Source organism: Chiloscyllium plagiosum, chromosome 5 (genome assembly GCF_004010195.1).
Source record: "Chiloscyllium plagiosum isolate BGI_BamShark_2017 chromosome 5, ASM401019v2, whole genome shotgun sequence".
NCBI classification, from domain to species: Eukaryota; Metazoa; Chordata; class Chondrichthyes; order Orectolobiformes; family Hemiscylliidae; genus Chiloscyllium; species Chiloscyllium plagiosum.
In genome coordinates, this window is record NC_057714.1 from 54,068,032 (window position 1) to 54,089,852 (window position 21,821).

The 21,821-nt window shown below is 41.0% G+C and overlaps 1 protein-coding gene across 5 annotated transcripts in view; it reads left to right on the forward strand.

The window, feature by feature from the left end:
- The window catches only part of LOC122549908 (tensin-3-like), a 434,491-nt gene that overhangs the window by 347,301 nt on the left and 65,369 nt on the right, over positions 1–21,821 (forward strand). For all 5 annotated transcript variants that reach the window (XM_043690124.1, XM_043690125.1, XM_043690128.1 and 2 more), the window contains one exon: positions 7,048–8,292. In XM_043690124.1, the coding sequence (XP_043546059.1) occupies positions 7,048–8,292 (1,245 nt within the window). The remainder of the gene's footprint in view (positions 1–7,047; positions 8,293–21,821) is intronic.

Sequence of the window (21,821 nt, forward strand, 5' to 3'; positions counted from 1 at the left end):
CTCTCCTTTTGGGCTTTTCGAACTTTCCCTCCCTGGACATGTACGGGAAGAGACTATTTTCTATCCTCTCTTTCTTGCAAGGAAAAATATTTTGGTGAACTGGGTGGCTGAGGGCCCCCCTGGACTTTCAAATTGGCACAGATTAATTATGGAATGTATTCCCCTTGACTTCCTTACAAATATGGTGCACCGAAAGACCGAATTATTTTATAAATTTCGGCTATCCTAACAAGAGCTTTTATTTAATTGAGATTACGAACCTGGCTGGTCCGGGGTCCCTTAGGAGAGGAATCCCGCACGAATACGGGTTTTATTACATTTGATGTTAACACATTCCGAGCATGTAAAAGACTTAAATATACACTCTGGTTAGTTTCAGGTTAGATTAGTAGACAGTTGAGTTTTGTTTTTTTTTTCTTTTTCGGTATTTTTTTTCTTTTGTTAAATTTTGGCTATTGTATATTTGATTTAATTGTATATCAATGTTTGTATTTGAGAGTTTTGTTTATTTTTGTAAACTTGTAAAATGTTAAATTTCTAATAAAAATATCTATATAAAAAAAAATAAACATAAAGCTTCAATTGTCCCCAGTTGACAGGAAATGTGGTAAATGTGGAGGGGTATTTTCTCTACAGTGTGTAACAATTAAAATATTCCTCATTGTCTGAAAGATTCATTGCAACTTACAAAACTGTCTGTTGAAAAACACTCTCCTGCTCTTCCCCACAATCAGTCCCTTGCTGCAGCTTCAACTGGGGGTAACCCACGCACTGCGTTCCCTTGCAATTTATTTTCAACATTTGTCTTTTTCCCCATTTAGCTTCATTTTAAACCTGATCAAATTCAGTTAAAGCTTCCATGTTCCAACCTGACTCAGTGACTAAGATTGTCAGCGGGCTCCCAGTGTTTAATGATCTTCATTGAGTGCACCCCAATGAGAGCATTCGTGAAAGTGCTGCCTCAGCATTGAACTGGCTTCCCCCAGTTAAACAGAGCACGCTGCTGTTTTATTGTTTTTTAAGCTTTCATAACTTAGACTTTTCAGCTGAGGTGTTGGAGACTGGAATCTGTCAAAGGAGAACATGTTATTGCATTGAGGAAAGTGAGCCCTTGATAAAATGGTAAATTAGAAAGAGGTGGCCTTGGCCGCCACAGCCAAACTTAGTAACCAATGTACTTTTTATAATGCAAGAAGTAGTTAAATGACCTCACAAGCTGAATAGAAGTTATAACTTTGGACTGCTTTTGGTTTCTGCCCACCTTGACTTCCATGTTTAAAACAACATGTCATACTTCCCAGAAATAGTTTGGAGGAGCCAGTGTTGGACTGGGGTGGACAAAGTTAAAAATCACACACCAGGTTTTTTCCAATCTGTTTGACTATAACCTGGTGTGTGTGATTTTTAACTCCTCCCAGCAATATGTCTGAACAACCACACAAACGTTGCATGCCCTGTGGGCATTCCTCCTTTTACAGACTGATGGCGAGAAGCTATGAAGAATTCTAAGATATGTTTATTTGCTCCACCTGTAAAGGAATGTTCTCTGGCACCGGGGCAGCATTCCATTTAAGAATGTTTGCACACTACTTTCTGCTTAAAGAAGGGGCCCATCATCAAAGGCAACAAAGTCCAATTTTCTTCACAATGTAGATTCATTCTTCAAGGCATCGTCTGGCTGACTCCAGAACTGGAGCGGAATTTGAGGATGGCATTGCCAATGTTGAAACCATTGCACAGACATAAAGACTAAAAGCAGTTGGAGGGAAATGGAATTGTTTTCCTGGACATGCTTTAATCACTCGGAAATTAGTAAAATTGTTCAGAGGAAGGATGTACCTTTTGGGAAGGACAGGGGAATGCTTTCGAATTGGTAGCTTTGTCAGATGCAATCAGCCTTCCAGGCAATTAGCTGATCATATTATTTTAAATATTCTGCACTGTAAGAAAACAGCAAGAAACCTCATGGTGGAATTGCATCATAAAAATCGCCCAAGAGCAAAACTACTATTAAACCCATTTCAAATAATCCCCAGCTCCAATGAAAAGTCATTGACCCCAAAACATCAACTCTGCTTCCCTCTTGATAGATGCTGCCTGACCTACTGAATACTTGCAGTGTTTTCTGATTATAGCCCCATCCCTGGTCACTGAGTGAGTTTTTAATCTGTGTCCTGATTATCTCTGAGCTGAGGTGCCGACCCAGTCCCTATCCTGTCACCCAAGTTGCCTATTTCCACCTCCGTAATACCACTCATCTCTGGCTCTCTTTTAACCAATTGCTGCATCCCAATGCTGTACTGGTTGGCTTAAACCAATCTTCATCGAAATCTCTGCTACTCTTGTTCAAACTTACACTATGTCCTGTTCCTCATTGCTCCTGGCCTGTAATGGCCCCAGTCCAGCAATGCCTCAAACTTTGAAATTTCCTTCCAGGTTCAAGGCTTTATTTGACTGTAAGGTGTATTTGAAATAGTTTTGAGTCTGTGAACGACTATGGCCAAACTCTTCCAGTCAGGGTCAGTACTGAGTACATTGACTTGACCTTCGAAGATTCTTGCCACCCTGTCATTTTATGGTTTTCTGGGTCATATCTCCGGATCTTGGCTAAAGTGTCAAGGGAACACTGTCAGCTCAAAAACAGACAGAAGAAGTGAGGACATGGCCCCCATTTTACAACCACTGCTGCTGGCTTCAGGCAAATTTTTAATGGTTAAAGCCTTTCAGCAAATGAAAGAGCTAGTGATTGAGTGGGTGGTCAGTTTGGATTGTAGTTTGGTTTTGTTCACTGAAGAAAGTTGGAGGTGACTTGGGCAGGGATTGAGCAGAGGCATATTTTTGTCTACTTAGGGATGGGTGTAGTGGTACAACCAAATTTAGTCAGGGCGGGTGCCGGTTGGATCTTAGGCGAAAGTGAGGACTGCAGATGTTGGAGATTAGAGTGGAGAGTGTGGTGCTGGAAAAGCACACAAGGTCAGGCAGCATCTGAGGAGCAGGAAAATCGACATTTCGGGCAAACAATCTTCATCAAAAATCTTGTCTGGGGTGGAGGGTAGTAGTGGGACCTAGTTGTGAGGAGGTATTCACGTCTAGGCGGGGTGTTAACCAGGTCTGGTTGGGCGTATCACGTGATGTTAATCACTGCCAACATCTGCTTAGGTGAATAGCTTTCACTACCCTCATTTTTTGACAGGGTTTACAGGGCTTACCGTGACTAAAGTGACAGAGAAAAATCACCTGGTAGTGTAATGCGAAAATACTCTTACTGCATGTGTGGTATCGTCTATTGCATGATAGCAATCATTGGTACGATGGACATTGCTTCAAAGACTATGAGGTGAACTGGAAAGTATGTTTGCCTGACATTAGATTGCAAGGAGTTTATGTTTCAGTATTCTCCTTTTCACAACATTTACCTTTTATAGTAGGGGCCAGTCAGGGGAGGTGTATTGTGGGGATGTTTAGGTAGGGTGCAGATTGGAAGTGTTGGAATGGATTAGTTGGGTCTGATAGAAAGGTCTGGTTTGGTTTAGAAAGGATACTTGGGTCTGATTGGGGAGGGGTTGTAATAATCTTGGGTAGTTGGGAATAGACGCATCTGATTGGGTCGTTGGACATCGTTAGTTAGATGTGGCTGAACTGATGTAGTCTGCTCTAGTTGGGGAGTGGTATTAGTTGGGTCTAGTTCACCATAGGAAATGGGGGATGTGGTTGTAGTTGGATGATTAGAGAATAGTCTAGTCCAGGGCTGATTGGGTGGTTGATAGAGATTATCATTTGTTTAAGGTATTAAAGTGTGTATCATTTCCAAGGTAAGTAGCTGTGTGTGTGTTTGTACACCCAATTTATACCCTATCTCCTATGAGACTGAATGATTCGGGCCATTACTCAGATATCCTTCTGCTCTTTTAATCAGGACGTAAACTCATGTATTTGAAATGATTTACCATTTTGGTAAAATAATGCAGAGTAAGACCACAGTAAGCCTTGTTTGCGCTGTTAGCCTACGCATAATGTCAGGGTTATTATCTTTATTAATTACGACCTGCTTACTTGAGGTTCTGAGAATTCTGACGAAACAGCTGGACTCAGTTAACAAAATGAATGCCTTCAACACAGCCATTACATTATATGTAGTATGATTTCAATCAGTGAGCATTGAATCCATTGGTGCTTGCAGCTAGCTTGAACACACACACACACACACATGAAATCCCGCCCCCTTGTTTACATTTTCCATTGCCATATTTGGCCAGTGTGAAGTCTCATGCATATCTTGTAAGGCCAGTCACCTTGAGTGGGAGGAAAACGCACAGTATAATGAAAAATAAGGGCCCCATTCCAATGCTGTTATTGCACGTAAGCCTGGAGTGCAGAGATTGCTCCTGAAGCTGCACTCTTTGAAGCAACTTTGAATACCTACAGTAATGAAACACAGTGTGAGAGGTAAGATGTTTTTGGATTAACATGGGTAATGGATATTAAAGTTTATGTTCGGAGCTAGGGAAGACAAAGAATGAGACCAGCCAAAGTTTTTTTTAGAAAAGCCACTTATGAAAAAGGAATGTGGCGCTGAACAAGCCCAGAGTTGCCTCAGTGTGCAGTATTTCTACAAAGCATTTGGCATAGCTGCTTTCTTTACACTACCTCATCGGATCAGTTATTTATTCTTACTGTGAGTATTATGCTGGTTGCGAGTAGGGACAGCATATGGTTGAGGCCCAGATGTGTTTACCTAGCTGGAATCAATCTGCTCCTACTTTTACTTGTGTTGAATGAGTGACAGCAGGACAGCCAGCTGCAGAACATGTTTTCAGTTTGAAACGCATTTATCTAGTTTACCTCTAAATGGGTTTTGTGGGAAGACGCCCCAGACAGAAAAGGATGAAAGCAGATAAGAGTGTTGTACAGAAAGAGAACTGATTTTTATTTTTATGTTTAATAATTAATTTCAGTCTAATGCTTTTACAGCATTGAGATCAATTTCTCTACTTCAATGCAACAGACGTGTTCTAATATTATTCACAACGTGGAGACCTCTGAATCTGGTTAATTTGTAATTAAGGAATTCCATTCGGCAGGCTGAATTGTGAAAGGTGCATATTTGAGAAAGAATTAACCATTTTTACCATGTCTCTTTATTTATCTTTAATATTTTGCCATGCCATAGATGTTACTTAAATGTTACCTGTGGGCATAAAAGACAGTAATATTCTTCTTAAAGCCCTGTTAATTTTTTTGTCCCTGTGGAATGACCTTTTTTGGAGGGGAGGAAAGCAATGGGATCAAGAGAGAGAAATGTAAGAATGCTGTTTCTCTAAAGAAACTAGTACAAATACCTTACAGAAAATGTGTCAGGTTCTCAATGTGGAAAACCCATTTCCATAGAAATATGTTAATTGTTGTGCTTGCCAGGAGCAGGTGAAAATGACTTTTATGTGTCTAATTAATAGTATTTTTAAGTGAAATATAAGTTGATAATCCTTGTAACCTTTTTAAACTGCAGAATAATGCCATCTAGAGGACAGGTGATATTTACAAAACACACTGAGCTCATGTTCCTAAAATCGTAATTAGGTCACATTTCATGGAGGAATAAGAAATAATGTTTTCAAGGGAAGAACAGGCTTTGAATTAATGTATTTCTTTGCTCTTGTGGTTTATGGCAAATCTACTCTTTTTATTTGGATTTCTACAATTTCAATTATCTCCACTGTTTGTAATACCCATGCAGTTTGGCAATCTTTCAATATTCCAATTAAGTGGTTGTTCTTCTATGAGTTTGGACAGTGAATGTTAGAAGATTCTTGGGGTGTGTGCAGGATATCACTGTTGAGTCTTGTCATCAGCTGGTATCGAATGCACAGTAGGAATCGGACCTTGCAGCCTTCTGCTATATATGCTTGTTTGCTGAGCAGCAACTTTTAACTCAATAAGCCTGTGTAGTGTTGTTGTTGTTGAAGGCACCAAATACAGGGCACCTCTGTCCAACCTATTACATTTGAGATTTGCAGCTGAAGATGATCTTGAGTTTAAGAATGAAACCATAACCCTTGAGAAAGTTAATATCCTTGCTACAGTGCTCGTTTTGGGCTTTATAGTAGCAGTTACATGCATTTGCAGGCAGAGAAGTGAATTATATAGCAAGCAAGCACAGTGCATAAATATTGCAGATTGTATAGCATTGTAAAGGGCTGCCTGTTACAGGTAAGTAAATAGAAAATAAGATGCCATCTAGTTGTAAATATTGCCATCTCCAATTTTATCAGGAAAGCTGTACTTTTTATGCAATGCCATAAAGCAACAATGATAATGCCCTCCAGCAGATGTGTCTACAGTCATTTTTGCTGTTGTAATTCTTTTGCTATGGTGCCTTGAGGGGAAGAAAAGGTTAGTTTGCTTGTCATTTTGATTGTATCTTCCGTACAAGAATCAGAGAGGATTTGGTAGCAGTAAGATATGATAACTATCTATAATCACAAGGTTGGCTGGATAACTCATGTACCAGGAAGTCCCAAATAAATTCTGGTGAGTTGCACAAATGAAGATATCTGTTGTAGCTTGTTCCCTTCTCGGACTGTTTTGATTCTAGGTACATTGTACAAGATGAATCCAACCTTTTCTGTTTCTGAATGGCATTTGAAAATTTTGTTAAGGTGTGTGAGCTTAAAATGTGCAAATCATTGCCAATAGAAATATTTTTAATAAGAAATGAATCAAAGGTTATAGCTCTGAGTAATGTTCCAGCCTTGTGTTTAGCATATACAAAAGTCTTCTACACATGTGCCTTCCCTTTTGCAGAGTGACCCTGTTGAGTATGTGGAGTCAGTTAATGAACATAGATTTAAAATCAGCCTGGAAACTTTAAAACAAAATACCTTTGATAATACAATCTTTGTCTACCGTTAAAATGGAGTGCGTTTATTTACCTCCAATTAGTTTAAGCTAATATTGGAGCAAGAATTCTCGGCTGTATCTTGACAAATTGTGATAATTGTTGGGTTAGTGCGATTAGATTTGGTTAATAATTCTCCTTTCTTACCATAGTGTCACACACCCAAGGGCCAATTGATGGAAGTTTGTACGCCAAGGTACGAAAGAAAAGCTCATCTGATGGTAATATCCCTATTGGCGGTGCTCACGCAACTACAGGACCTGACCAAATTGACCATACTCTGTCAGTCAGCAGTGACTCTGGGAACTCTACAGCCTCCATAAGAACAGACCGGACTGAGGAGCATTTGCCACCTGGTGTTAAACGAGGCCTAAGCCTGCAAGAGAAGGCTGAGTTGGACAGGCTTTTAAGTGGATTTGGGCTGGAGAATTCTGTACAGTTGAAGGATATGACTGAAACAAGAGTGAAGTACAGTGGAGTACGTCACATTGTACCAGTTCAGGTTCATGTTAACGGTGAACTGAAAGCCAAGGACAGGGAGACTGATATTTTAGATGATGAAATGCCAAATCATGATCTGCATAGCGTGGACAGCATAGGGACTCTTTCCTCTTCAGAAGGTCAACCATCAAACAATCTGGGAAACTTCAGTTTTCACAAGAGCAGTCAGAACTCTTTACTATCTGATGGTTTTGGAAGCAACACTGGAGATGAACTGCATAATGCTGTTGTACCTGACCTTGGAATAGGCACAGAAACAGTGTATGACAGAACATTTGTTGGAGTTACTGAGGGGAAAAATGTCTTTCAACGACCAAGAAACCCTTCATTGTCAACACAACCACAGGGTTATAACCAGAGCAATTATTCAACTCAAACCTGGGTGCGACAACAGCAAATGGTTGCTGCCCAACAGTATGCCTATCCAGCAGAAAATGACTTGAGGTTTGCAATGGTGGGGACTGGTGAAGATCAGAACAGAACACAAACAACATCGAAACTTCCTGATACACCTGCAAGAGGCTCTAGTAGCAGAGATGCTGTGCAGAGAGGGCTTAGTACATTATCAGGAGATAGTAAGTTACAAGATCATCAGGCCTCTGAAGTCTTGTTTGAACGTGAAAATCAGGGTCTCAAACCTTCTGAGGTTAATCAGACTGCTGAAGGCGCAGGATTGGGATCGAAAAAGCAAGATTTGTCTACTTCGCCAACTTTGGATATTGATCAGTCAATTGAACAGCTCAATAAACTGATAATGGACCTAGATCCTACATTTGTCCCGATTCCTACACGTGTCAATTCTACAAGTAAAGGTGCTCTTCTCAACAAGGGCATCATTCGACAAGGAGAGGCTCAAGAACAAACTGAAAGGATCACTAGAAGTGACTGCCAACAAGGTAAATTAACTGGATAAGTATCTTATAAAGTACCTTACAGAGGCAAGGCCATTGCAAAATATCTAACTGCCCTCTATTAAGCATGTCATGAGTAAAAGTCCTTGGGTCACTGTGATATTCCAAGCTTATTAATGAAAGTTTCCTGTTTGGCATCATGACAAAAGCCATAAACACAGACTAATATACCAAACAGGACAAAGCTCAGAAATCCATTTATGGTATCCCTGCACATAATGTAAATTTATTGTCCCCACATGGAGGCTTCACCACTGGAAGTGTAATTTGGAAACTCAGATATATACATCTCTGCCATTAAGGTAATTTCTGGAAGGGATTACTGGATCCTTTTGGGGTCACCAATTCCCTTCCCATAATTTTCTCCACCTTCTATATTTTTCTTGTGAAGTTACCCAACTTATGTATGAGAATTCCTCAAGAGTCAGTCAGCAGCCTGTTGAACCATGAGTAGTGTCATAGCTGAACCTAACGGTATCCACAAAAAGTTTGTATAAATATTCAGTCGAGACCATAACTATCCTGTTTTTCCGAGGGCGAGGCTGTGTTGGTTGGTTCTTTGAATGTTCAGTGCTATTTGTGACACAAAGATACTGTGAAAGTTAGAACCTTCAAAATGATATTAAACAAGTTTGAAATGCATTTGGGAATCATTTGGAATACAATTTACCCAATTTTTATGTAAAAGTTTCATTATTAGGTTAGTTGCCAATAAGCTATCCACTATAGTACTAAGCTCTATGTGACCCTCCTAATCTCTTCCATTAATTGAGTTCAGGCAGTTGGTTGCGAAAATATTAGTTAATCTCCTTTAATCATAAGCAAGGAAGGTGGATATGTGCCAGAGTTCCTGCATTTAGTCAATAACCAAAAAGCTAACTGAGAACTTTGTGTGCTTTGGGGGAAGCCAGCATTGAGCTCATCTATAATGTACCATACACGCTGACAGCATTCCCGGCTGAGAAAGACCTACCTGGGTGAGGAATTAGTGGCAGGACGTGGAGCAATGCACGACTTAGTGTCATTAAGAGTGACAAATTGAAAGTTAGGAGCAGTATGTTTTCCAAATCGTAAGGGATTGAAAATGACTACATCTCTGATGTGTAAATAATGCAGTTATACGACAGTGGCTCAACCTCTTTCCACTTTTCAAAGATATCTGGAAAATACAACTATCAATGTATTGTCAAAAGTACTATTTGGGGCCATTACAGAGGATACCTCCTGTTTATTTTAGGTTATTGTAGGTATTTTTAGTCTCCTTATGGAGTACAGCTTATATGGCAAGTTTATATCAAGCTATGTTTGTCTTCCAAAGCTAAATAGCATCCATAAATTGGGATGATTGTCATCAAAGTCGTGACTTCACTGTAAATATGACAACTGGTTGGTTAATTTAGTACTGGATTGAACTTAGACATGACAAAACTTTCTCAATGCTTGTTTTCGGTACAGTGTTACAGGCTGAGGGATGACCTGATAGTATAGAATTCTGAGAGGCATGGCTAGGATGGGTAGTCGACACCTCTTTTCCTGGATTGAAAAGTCAAATACTAGGGGTCGTAGGTCGGAGGTGTGCGAGGAATTTTGTTTTACACAGAGGGTGGTGGGTGCCTGTTTATGGATGTGCAGGCAAATGGGACTAGTTTGGAAGAGCATCACAGTTGGCACAGACATTGTGGGTATGTGCTGTGTTGTTCTGTGTTCTTGCAGATGCAGTATGTTTGATTAGTTTACAAACTGTGCTGAAAGAAACATGCAGAGCAGTTTACAAATTTTTTCTAAACGTGGTATAGTACAGCATTGAAATAACACCATTGAAGTTAATGATTTATTGTGACAGTCCTTCCTTTGTCTGGCAGACAGAGTAGCCTTTCCTTGAAACCTCGACTGGGTACCACCTGTATTATTCAAAGCTTGGCTGACAGGATGGGTATTGCTGCTTCTGTTTCTCTTTTCCCAAGGTAACATGTTATCCCTCTGAGGGGTTCATTCAGTGAAAATGTCAGGCTGTGAGGATTACTGAGTTTACATAGTATTACAACCTGGAGTTCAACTTGATGTCCTGGGTTAAAAGGGAATGAAAAATGTTCAGCATTTAGATGTTTAGAGGCTTATTGTTACTGCATGTCATTTCAGTCTTGTGCTGTTTTTAGAAATGATTGATTGTAAATACTCTGTGTTGAACATGAACACAGTCATTGACAAATATCGTTTGGTATTTATGGTTGTGAAAGAGGAAGCAAAATGCTTATGTTCGTGTTACATGCTTTTGCGCATGCATATTGCCAGTTTAAAACCACAAATGGAGTTGCAACAGGATAAAGTGGTTTAGCTCTTGACTTAAAGTATTCACTCTATGATAGTGTCACATCTTGGATCACTGGTTGTGGAATTGTGCATTTGCAATTGGTCAGCAGTTCTGATAGTTTAATTGTATAATCCCACAATGTAATTGTGACATATTCATTATTTCTATAAATGATAATACTTCTGAAACTTTGGAGTGACTGATTCAAAATCAAATCACAACATGACTCTCTAGTTTCAGAAAAACACTTGGGATGTGGTATTTGCTGGAGAGGCAAATGTTTACTAGCCATCCCTATTTTCCTTGAAAAGATGGTTGTGGGCTGCTTTTTAAACCACTCTTGCTGAAAGCAATCCCATGTTGTATGCTGTTGGGTAAGAAGTTCCAGAATTTTGTCACAACAGAACTGTAACGCTTACCCTTAAATTGGGGTAAGTTGGATATTTGTTTGAATTTTGTGTGCAGCTTGTAAATGATTTAAACTATTGTGAATTGGACAGGGCCTGTAGGCTAGCAAATTGAAAAGCAAATGTGATATTCATGAGAAAGTTGGGACTCTTCCATTTTTAAGTTGAAATGTAGCATTAGGTGTGTTGGATGACATGTATCCACTCATGCCTGCAGCGTTATCTTATGTTTCTTATGTTGCTACCTATGCAAGCGTGATGTTGCATGTGTTATTCGTGAATTCTTATTGAGCAAGCTGAAAACTCTTGTCACTGGTCAGATCTTCCAGGATTGGACTATTTTCAGAGTCAAAAGTTCTGGTGCCATGTTTAAAAGCCACTTGGATAGCATTTGATTTGCTGCAAGTCAGTGATCGCTCCCAGAAGTTCAGAAATGGCAGCCTATAACTGTAAGATGGGCACTGAGCTTTACTGATGCTGCCCTCCAGACAGTGCTAGACAAGGTGATTGAAAGAAAGTCTGTTGTCCTCCCTGTTGACTGCATCAGACAGCCATGATATCTGATTTATCAAGTTTGATTCGAGACCACAGTGGAGGTCAGTGCCATTGGTTCCCACACAAGACAAGGTAAACAGTATACGTAACAATTCAGTGACCTCCTGAGCTCCGTGAGGGTGTGTGGCACCATCTCTAATCAGCTATCTCTTATTCACGGGGACATTGTTCAATGTTAACTCTGCTACCAAACACACATCTCCAAAGGGTCAAAGTCTGCAGACATCAGCATCATATGCCACCTCATGCTGTCAGGATATTATCCTATGCTGTGCACTGTCCTTCCTCCTCCCTGACTGAGTATACCTCAGCCATCTGGTATGGTCATGTCTGCTCACAAACTGGACCTTTCCCCATCCCATCACAGACAGTCCTTATCCATTATCACGAAGTAGCAAAGATTAGCAATGTCTCAAGCAGCCATAGTCATTTTCTGCACTGGCTCTGTCACTTGCAGGTAGCTGTACCTATACATGCAGATACAGTTCTGTGCCAGAGCTGTCCTCTTCTGTGGTAGATCTTGCCTTTGTGCTTCTCCCTCCGGAGGCCTGTGTGGCAACCAATAGCAACTGTTGTTGCTGCAGATGCAGTTGTCTGTGTTCTGTTCTAGTGTGGTTTCTCTGCTGTCATAAAATGGCAAGATAAACATTTGGATTGCCCTCTGCAATTCTTCTTTAACTTGCCACAGATCTTTGAGATTAGCAGGAAGTGAACAACCTTAGCACAGGGACAGTTCACCGACATCTTCACAATATATCGACAGGTGGCAGTGTCATACCTGGGCAAGGACCCAGCAGCATGCACTGCATTGCTGTGTGTATTGAAGAGGACAGCACCTTGCCACCAACCTCTCAGCATCTCGCAAATATTTACTATCACAGGATTTCCTTCAAGCTTGACCAACACCTTCCAATACACAGTTGAAATTCTGACCTCCTGTACGGTAGCCCAAAAAGGTGATGGTCTGGCCTCTTAATGAGGTAGCTGCCAGGAGGCCCCATGTCACTCAAACCCCACCACAGGAGTCATGTGAGAATGGCTTTGTCTTGTGTATGAAGATATGGCAGCTGTAATATAAAGGCTTGCAGTCCTGGAGACTGTGGTGGGGAAGATGAGCTATTGAATGAATGTACTTTGCTCTGTCAGCACTTGGACAAAATGCGGACTGCAGATGCTGGAGATCAGAGTCGAGAGTGTGGTGCTGGAAAAGTACAGCAGGTCAGGCAGCATCCGTGGAGCAGAGTATCGATGTTTCAGGCATAAGCTCTTCATCAGGAAAGCCCTTCCAGATGAAGGGCTTATGCCCGAAATGTTGATTCTCCTGCTCCTCAGATGCTGCCTGACCTGCTGTGCTTTTCCAGCCACAGTCTCGACTCTGTCAACACTATGTTAAGCTTGAAGATCATAAGATCCTGATTGACATACAATGTGTTCTCAATTACCTCTGAGAGTAAGTCAGAATTCAGCAGTATGAAGAATTTTCTTTGAATGCAGCTGGGTGTGCTATGACATACCTCTATAATCCTCATGAGATGTGAGGTTTGAACTCTGACCTTTTGGCCCAGAGGTAGGAAGAAGCCACTGTGCCATGGGACACTTTAATATGTAACAAGCAAGCAAAGCAACTTTTGCTCCTACTTGCAAACTGAAGGATTGATAAGATATCTGCCAGTTTTGAACTGGGGACTTTTCATATGTGAAACAAAAGTGATAACTACTAGACTGCAGCAACTCTGCAAATTAGAAATATTATAAGCTCAGTCGGTGAGATTCAAGCCTGCTTGCAGAGACCCCAGTGTGTTTCAAATTCATCATTTAACACTCGGTCATGACTACAGGAACATTGAATTGGTATGAGGAATGTTGACATTCTCAAGTGTAAATTGAAGGCAGATATATACTCTGTGTAATCTCTGGACTCCTGATGACTGCGTAGCCCTTTTGGAGGCCTCACATTCCAGCCCTGAACTCCATCTCCTTTCAATAAAGCAGTTATTCACATCTCCCACACTGGTTGCTGTTTTTCAATGTCAAAACATTATTGCACAGTTGATCTTCAGATCCATTTGGTAATATTATGACATTACATTATGACTTGCAGCTTTGGTCTGTGACCCACATATTAGTTCCTGTATGGTTATCTTTGTGATCCTGATGATACTGCACACTCTCTGCATTTCTTTTCAGCCTCTTCACAGGACCATCCATGTCTCTGCATTATCCTGAAGTTCCAGACTAACAAGATATTGATCGCCTTGCTGGCTCTGCACCCATATCAAATCCAGACTGACCATGACTGGTCTTGACAACACTCCCATTCCCCCAGATACCACACCATCTCTCTGATTAACCACCAGGTCCCACTCTACTATCCCAGTTGCAACCTGTCATTGTTACTATTCCCTGAGCCAATGAATACAACCAAGCCAGTCCACAGATTTGAGCTACCCACCACTTTCATGTCACCGAGGATTGAGCTTTAAACCTCTCTGGCCCAACACCTGAACAGATTTTGTAACATGTCCCAAACTAAGCAACCAGAAAAGCCTGGGCTGGTTTTGCTTAGCTACCAGGATTTGACCATTGCCCAGTCCGCAGACTGAAGCAACACAGAACCCCGAACTTTGCATTAGATCAACTGCCTTACTGATTGTGGGTAACCCTTCATCATAGACATAGTCCAGCCCCACAGTCGCTGAGGTGGTACTCCCTGACTGACTGGTCTAGCCTTGTTTCACTAAGTATGCTTCCCCTATGACTTCCACATCTTGTATGATCTGTCACTCACCGTGTGTTTGCCATGTGTAGTACTTGCACAACCTGGGATATTGGCACAGCACAGCACAGTGTTGTGCATCGCCATATCCCTTTGCTTTTGTTGTTACTTAGTTGGGAGTAGCAATGGCCCAGGGAGAGATCCTGTCTTAGTCAACATAGTCATGCAGTGTTCCAGAACGTGAGGAGAAGGAGCATGCCTAGGAAAGCTGTGTATGTAGCTGGACTGGAGACAGAGTACCCAATATAATGAGTACATGCTTTGTTTTTCCAGTCAGGTTGTGAAGTGAGGAGTACCTCGATTTAGTACTGAGGAGGTACCTCGGTACCTAATTTTATTTAGTTGGATAATTAATGTGATGAAGATATCAGCTGCTTGCCACTTGATGTTGAGAAAGTGATCTTGCTGTCCACAGACAAAAGACTTAATTGGAATAGTTTAACTCAACCGCCAGAATCTAATGTTTGGATTCCCATCCAATTAATTCATCACACTTTTCATTATTCTCAACATCTCAGGAAGGGGAAGTTCCAGAATTTACATGATTAGATTTTTGAACAGCTGAGGAATCTTTGAACTTACAACATGTTTTCCAGAATGGCACCCTAAGCACTTTTAAAAATCATCTACGGTCACAATTTCATGAACTTGGGATTAACAAATTTGCACAGTGACTTTCCGTATCCACTCGAGTAATATTCACTCTCATGTAAAAGTCGACACCCTCTTTTTGACCAAATAACCCGGAACTTTCCATGTATCTCATGTAAAAGTTGCTCCGAGTTCTTCAAAGATCAATGTTTATGAGTCAGTGTGCCAGCCATCACATCCTGCTCCAACTTTCCAGTCTGCTGGTTGTTCCGCTCCACTCCTGGTCTTTCAGCCCTCTGGCTGTTGTGCTCCACTCCAGGTTTTCAGAATTACCATAACTTATTTTGTTTTTCTTTATTCATTTAGAGATCAGTTGGGCTTCTGCTAATGATAATGTATGAACTTTGACGAATATGAATTTCAGCCCCTTAAAAGTAGTATCCATGTAATAGTTGACCCCATAAATTTAGCCTTAAAAAGTTAGATTAGATTAGATTCCCTACAATGTGGAAACAGGCCCTTTGGCCCAACAAGTCCACAACGACCCTCCACAGAGCAACCCACCCGTTCCCCTACATTTATCCATGACTACTCCACCTAACACTATGGACAATTTACCATGGCCAATTCACCTGACCTGACAGGAGGAAACCGGTGCACCCGGAGGAAACCCACACAGACACAGGGAGAATGTGCAAACTCCACACAGCCAATTGCCCGAGGTGGGAATCAAACCAGGGTCCCTGGCGCTGTGAGGCAGCAGTGCTAACCACTGAGCCACTGTGCCATTGGTCAAAAGTTTGACTATTACTTGACTAGGTATGGTAGTTATGCAATAAGGCACGAATCTTATGTGAGGAATCAATGGCCTTTGCTAGTTCAGTCTTCAGAAAGCTTCAAATAAGTAGTTGGGTTAATTTCTCCTTGGGATAATTTCTCACGTTTCTCCCTTCCCACTAACCACTACTGATGCGAAGGGAAAGGATTTTTTAAAAATATCAAAACTTAGTTTTATGTGATCAGTAGATAATTTGTACGTATCTGTCTCTTTGGTTGTGTGCAATGGTGTTCCATCGAAACTCAAATTATGGTTTAACATTTCTGTGCTGTTTTAGTTAGAAGCTGGGATCCAATGATAAACTGTGAAGTGAAATGTTTGCACACTTTTTGGAAGTGTATTGCAGTGCCCTAGTCCAGTTGTGTCCATGTGTACCGAGCCCAAAGGCATGACAACTCCAAAGTTCTTCCAAACCTTCCTTCAAATAACATTTACAAGTTGAATAAAAATGCAACTGTGGCTGGAGAGAAACAGTGAGTGATATTTTAAAAGATATGTTTCACAAACAACAAATAGATGTTGGGCTTAAAAATACTTGGGAAAGACCATTAAACCCACACAGTCCAAAACACTTTTAATCTACCACCATCTTGTCATATAATTAAAAATTAAATGTTTTGAAAATCCATTGTTTTCTTTAAAATTCATTTATCTGCTTAAATGACCTTGGATGTTAATTATTCCAAGTCAGTCACCTTTTAGATTTGAAAAAAACTTCAACCTGAGTTTACTTGTTGTTCTTGACTTTATAGGTGCATGAACAAATCAATGTGAATAACAGATGTTGAGCACAAATGATCAATTTAGATTAGATTAGATTACTTAGATTACTTAGTGTGGAAACAGGTCCTTCGGCCGAACAAGTCCACACCGACCCGCCGAAGCGCAACCCACCCAGACCCATTCCCCTACATTTACCCCTTCACCTCACACTACAGGCAATTTAGCATGGCAAACTCACCTAACCTGCACATTTTTGGACTGTGGGAGAAAACCGGAGCATCTGGAGGAAACTCACGCAGACACGGGGAGAATGTGCAAACTCCACACAATCAGTCGCCTGAGGTCAGAATTGAACCCAGGTCTCTGGCGCTGTGAGGCAGCAGTGCTAACCACTGTGCCATCGTGCCGCCCACATTTACACCGTTTTTTTTTTAGATTTTTGCCAGTTTTTCTTTCACTTTGCCTTCCGTTTTCTGAAATTGTTGATCCTTTGTTGCAGCGCAGATACTGGGTGCCCTCCAGTATCTCCTCTAATATCATGTAACCCTTGTCATGAGTGTCAGCAGGTTCTTCCAATGTCAGAGGTTGACTTTTATTTCTGACCTTGTGCAATACCCTCACGGCCTTATTTCGTACAAATACCACAAGGTAATGTTCAAGAGTTAAAATCCTGACTAGGCAAAAGATAAAGTCTTTCTAGTTCCAGAGGACCATAAGGCTGCTCTCTCATTAGAGAGTGATAACGGATGGTGGTTTAGTCTAAGGATTACCAGTTCTCTGGTGAGATTGAGAAGAGTCCTTTATTGCTTCCTCGGACAGTGCAGGAATTGAATCCATGCTGTTGGCATCAGTCTGCATCTCAAATCAGCTGTCCAGCCAGCTGAGCTATCTGACCAATATTCACATCCCCTACCTATTCTTTCTTCTATCCAGGGCCATTTCTTGCTCCCCTTTGTTTACCCCAGTTGCAGTCAATAAACTCAGTCTAGACGGAGATTGAATTTGGCTGAACCGTAGGTGGAGTAAATTCATGCAGCTTGAAGCCAACTTGCAATGTTGTAGTGTAAAAGCTGGAGACCGAAAGAAAAATAAACCCTCCAGTCTAACCTGTGACATTTTAAGATATCAATGGGACAATTTCCAACTCCCCAAGCAAGAATATTAGGAAATCATTGGCATGCTGCCCCCACGCTCTCAGTCACTCATTTCTATGGATTGGAAACTGTGGGCAGCGTGCCACTATTTTCAGGTCTGCCTACCATCAGGCAAGGATGCCGACTGACAGAGCAAATTTGAGGAATTGACTGCTCAAATGTCACCAATGCAGACATCAGTTAAGAAACCAGGAACCGCTGGTTGTTGGTAATTTGCCAGGATCTTAGAATGCAATGTTGTTATAATGGAAGGTTTTTCAATGAGCTTTTGGCTGGTGCCTGACCAAATTCTCTTCATTTCCTTTCTTTTACAGCTGGCAATAATTCAAATATTAACTTTGTATTTTGTTATAATGAGAATTATAAATTAACACATTAAATGGAAATTAGAAAGAGATTTCTTAACCTATCAGATGAACTGCTTTTACATGGTGCATAGGATTCCTCCAAAGATCATCAGTGAAATAATGAATGTCATTCCTGGGCTCTAGTAAACAAACTGAAAGCTATTTCATAACATTTACTTCTCAGTGAGGTACAAGTATACTAAAATAGATCTTGAGGTTTTTCATTATAAATATTTATACCTTTAAAGTTTGGACTTCAGTTAACCGATATCTCTTAAACAAGACTTGATGACTGAATATTTGTCAATGTGTATGCAAAAAATAATTGGAAGATTGCTGTGCTAAAGACATCGTATAATAAACTCACCACGTTTGCTATTAGTGCAATGGCATCATAATATTTCTGCACTAATGCATAGTGACTGACTTCAACTCTGCATTTCCTTGGTGTTGGTTATGGTATGTAAATTCATTAGGCATTCTGGTTGAAATTTATATTGCATTATCATTTTGGAATATGATACAGTAAGATGCTTAGCGCCACATGGGGCTACATTGCTTTCTGATGATTAAGAAATTAGTACATGGTAAAGATTCAGATGTTTAGTTTCCTGAGCAGATGATGCTTGTTCACATCAAGCACATTCTAAGCTTGATTATGTACAAATTTTAATTCGGCTGAAGTACTGTGGCTTCCATTCCCATGATCTGTTTTGTACAAAGGTTTCGCAGAATTTATACTTTCAAAACTCTTTTTTCCCCTTTATCTGCCCAACGCAACCAACCCAGGGAATCAGCGAGGTCAGATAGGGAGCTGTACTGATATCACTCAGAGGTTTGCTGATTCATTGGGCAGTCCGGCTAAGTGCTCAAAGTGGTGGACAACAGTGAGTCCTGAGGGTCGGCCCATTAAATGTCAAGATGGGATTATTAGGGGCTACTACTGTAAAAGAAAAGCTGGGAAAATTAATTGCAGGGATTGGAGGTAGCATGCTGGGATGCTGAGCGGATACAATTTGGAAGGGAGTTAACTCAAGATACCAAAAAGGGTGACAATAGAGTATTGAAAGGAGCGGAATAATGCACGATTTTGTTTGGGATTGAAGTTGGTAAAGTGGGGAGATGAAAACTTAGACAAATTAGGTGAGAAAGTAGGGAAGTTCAAAACTGATGGGGTTGGTGAGATGGATTACCAAATGTGGATGAGCATATTTGAGGGTTCGCCAAAGGATAAAAGGACAATAGACAATAGACAGTAGGTTCAGGAGTAGGCCATTCTGCCCTTCGAGCCTGCACCACCATTCTAAGAAGGAAATACGCAGAGAAAAAATGAGGTACGAAGGTAAACTGACCAAAAATATAAAGGAGGATAGTAAAAGCTTTTTTAGGTATGTGAAAGGGAAAAAAATGGTGAAGACTAAAATTGGGCCCTTGAAGACATATCCCAGTGTACTGAAGGAGGTGGCTCGGGAAATCGTGGATGCGTTGGTGATTATTTTCCAGAGTTCGATAGATTCAGGATCAGTTCCTGTGGATTGGAGGGTGGCTAATGTTGTACCACATTTTAAGAAAGGTGGGAGAGAGAAAGCAGGAAATTATAGACCAGTTAGTCTGACCTCAGTGGTGGGAAAGATGCTGGAGTCAATTATAAAGGATGAAATTATGACACATCTGGATAGTAGTAACAGGATAGGTCAGAGTCAGCATGGATTTATAAAGGGGAAATCATGCATAACTAATCTTCTGGAATCTTTTGAGGCTGTAACTCTGAAGATGGACAAGGGAGATCCAGTGGATTTTCAGAAAGCCTTTGATAAAGTCCCACATAGGAGGATAGTGAGCAAAATTAGGGTGCATGGTATTGGGGGCAAAGTACGGTACCGCAGGGATCAGTGCTGGGACCGCAGCTTTTTACAATATATATTAATGATATAGAAGATGATATTAATAGTAATATTAGAAAATTTGCTGATGATACAAAGCTGGGTGGCAGGGTGAAATGTGAGGAGGATGTTAGGAGATTACAGGGTGACCTGGACAGGTTAGGTAAGCGGACAGATGCATGGCAGATGCAGTTTAATGTGGATAAATGTGTGGTTATCCACTTTGGTGGCAAGAACAGGAAGTCAGATTGCTACCTAAATGGAGTCAAGTTAGATAAAGGGGCAGTACAAAGAGATCTGGGTGTTCTTGTATACCAGTCAATGAAGGCAAGCATGCAGGTACAGCAGGTAGTGAAGAAAGCTAATAGCATGCTGGCCTTCATAACAAGAGGGATTGAGTATAGAAGCAAAGAGGTTCTTTTGCAGCTGTACAGGGCCCTGGTGAGCAGACATTCTGGCTATTGAGGGAGTGCAACGTAGGTTCACGAGGTCAATTCCTGGAATGGCGGAACTATCTTATGTCGAAAGATTGGAGCGACCGGGCTTGTATACCCTTGAGCTTAGAAGACAGAGGGGATCTGATTGAGACGTATAAAATTATTAAAGGATTGGACACTCTGGAGGCAGGAAACATGTTTCCGCTGATGGGTGAGTCCCGAACCAGAGGACACAGCTTAAAAATAAGGGGTAGGCCATTTAGGACAGAGATGAGGAGAAACTTCTTCACCCAGAGAGTGGTGGCTGTGTGGAATGCTCTGCCTCAGAAGGCAGTGGAGGCCAAGTCTCTGGATTCGTTTAAGAAAGAGTTGGATAGAGCTCTCAAGGATGAGGTTGAGACTCCGAGTAATGGAAACGTTAGAGGTGATTTTATTGAAACAAGTAAGAGGTGGCTGTGTGGAATGCTCTGCCTCAGAAGGCAGTGGAGGCCAAGTCTCTGGATTCGTTTAAGAAAGAGTTGGATAGAGCTCTCAAGGTTGAGGTTGAGACTCCGAGTAGACCTATGTTAATGGAAACGTTAGAGGTGATTTTATTGAAACAAGTAAGATCTTAAGAGAACTGGATAGGGTGAATAGCAAGAGGCTCTCACTTGTCAGAGGAAACTAAGGGGATGCAGTTTATCGATGATAGGTGTTCCTTTTAAGATTGTTTTCCCTCTCAATAATTAGTGCTTGGAATAATCTTCTGCAGAGAGCAGTAGAGGCCATGTCTTTAAATTTTATTTGAGGCTGAGTTAGATAATTTTTCAATTTTACAAGGTAGTCAGGGGTTTGTGTGATGCAGACAGGAAAGTGGAGTTGAGACTGCAATGAGATTGGCCATGACCTTATTGAATAATGGAGCAGGTTTGAAGAGTCTATTTTTAAGTTCCTCCTCCTAAGTCCTGTGTTCTTGTGTTCCTATAACAGTTCTTGTTTCACAGGCAACAAAGTATTTCTGAAACACAGTGTTGTAATGTCAGCATGTACAGCAATAACTCCCAAACAGCAATGATAATTATTTATCCTTTAGCTAACAAATATTGGTCAGGACACCAGGAAAACTCTCTTGTCTGTCTTTGATTCATGCCAGGACATCTGCCAGAACAGTCTGTACACTGTGTTATGAGGGAGCTTGTCTTAACATCTACTTCAGAAGACATACCTGAAATGCAGCCCTCCCTCGTTACTGAACTGGGGTGTTAAAGCATGAATCAACAATCTTCGAATTTAACATGAAACCAAACTAGCATTTAATTGATTAGCTGTGCTGTGAGCTTACGGACTAGGGTGTGTGGCTATATTGTCCACTGCTGAAAATGTGTTGCTGGAAAAGCGCAGCAGGTCAGGCAGCATCCAGGGAACAGGAGAATCGACGTTTCGGGCATAAGCCCTTCTTCAGGAATGAGGAAAGTTTGTCCAGCAGGCTAAGATAAAAGGTAGGGAGGAGGGA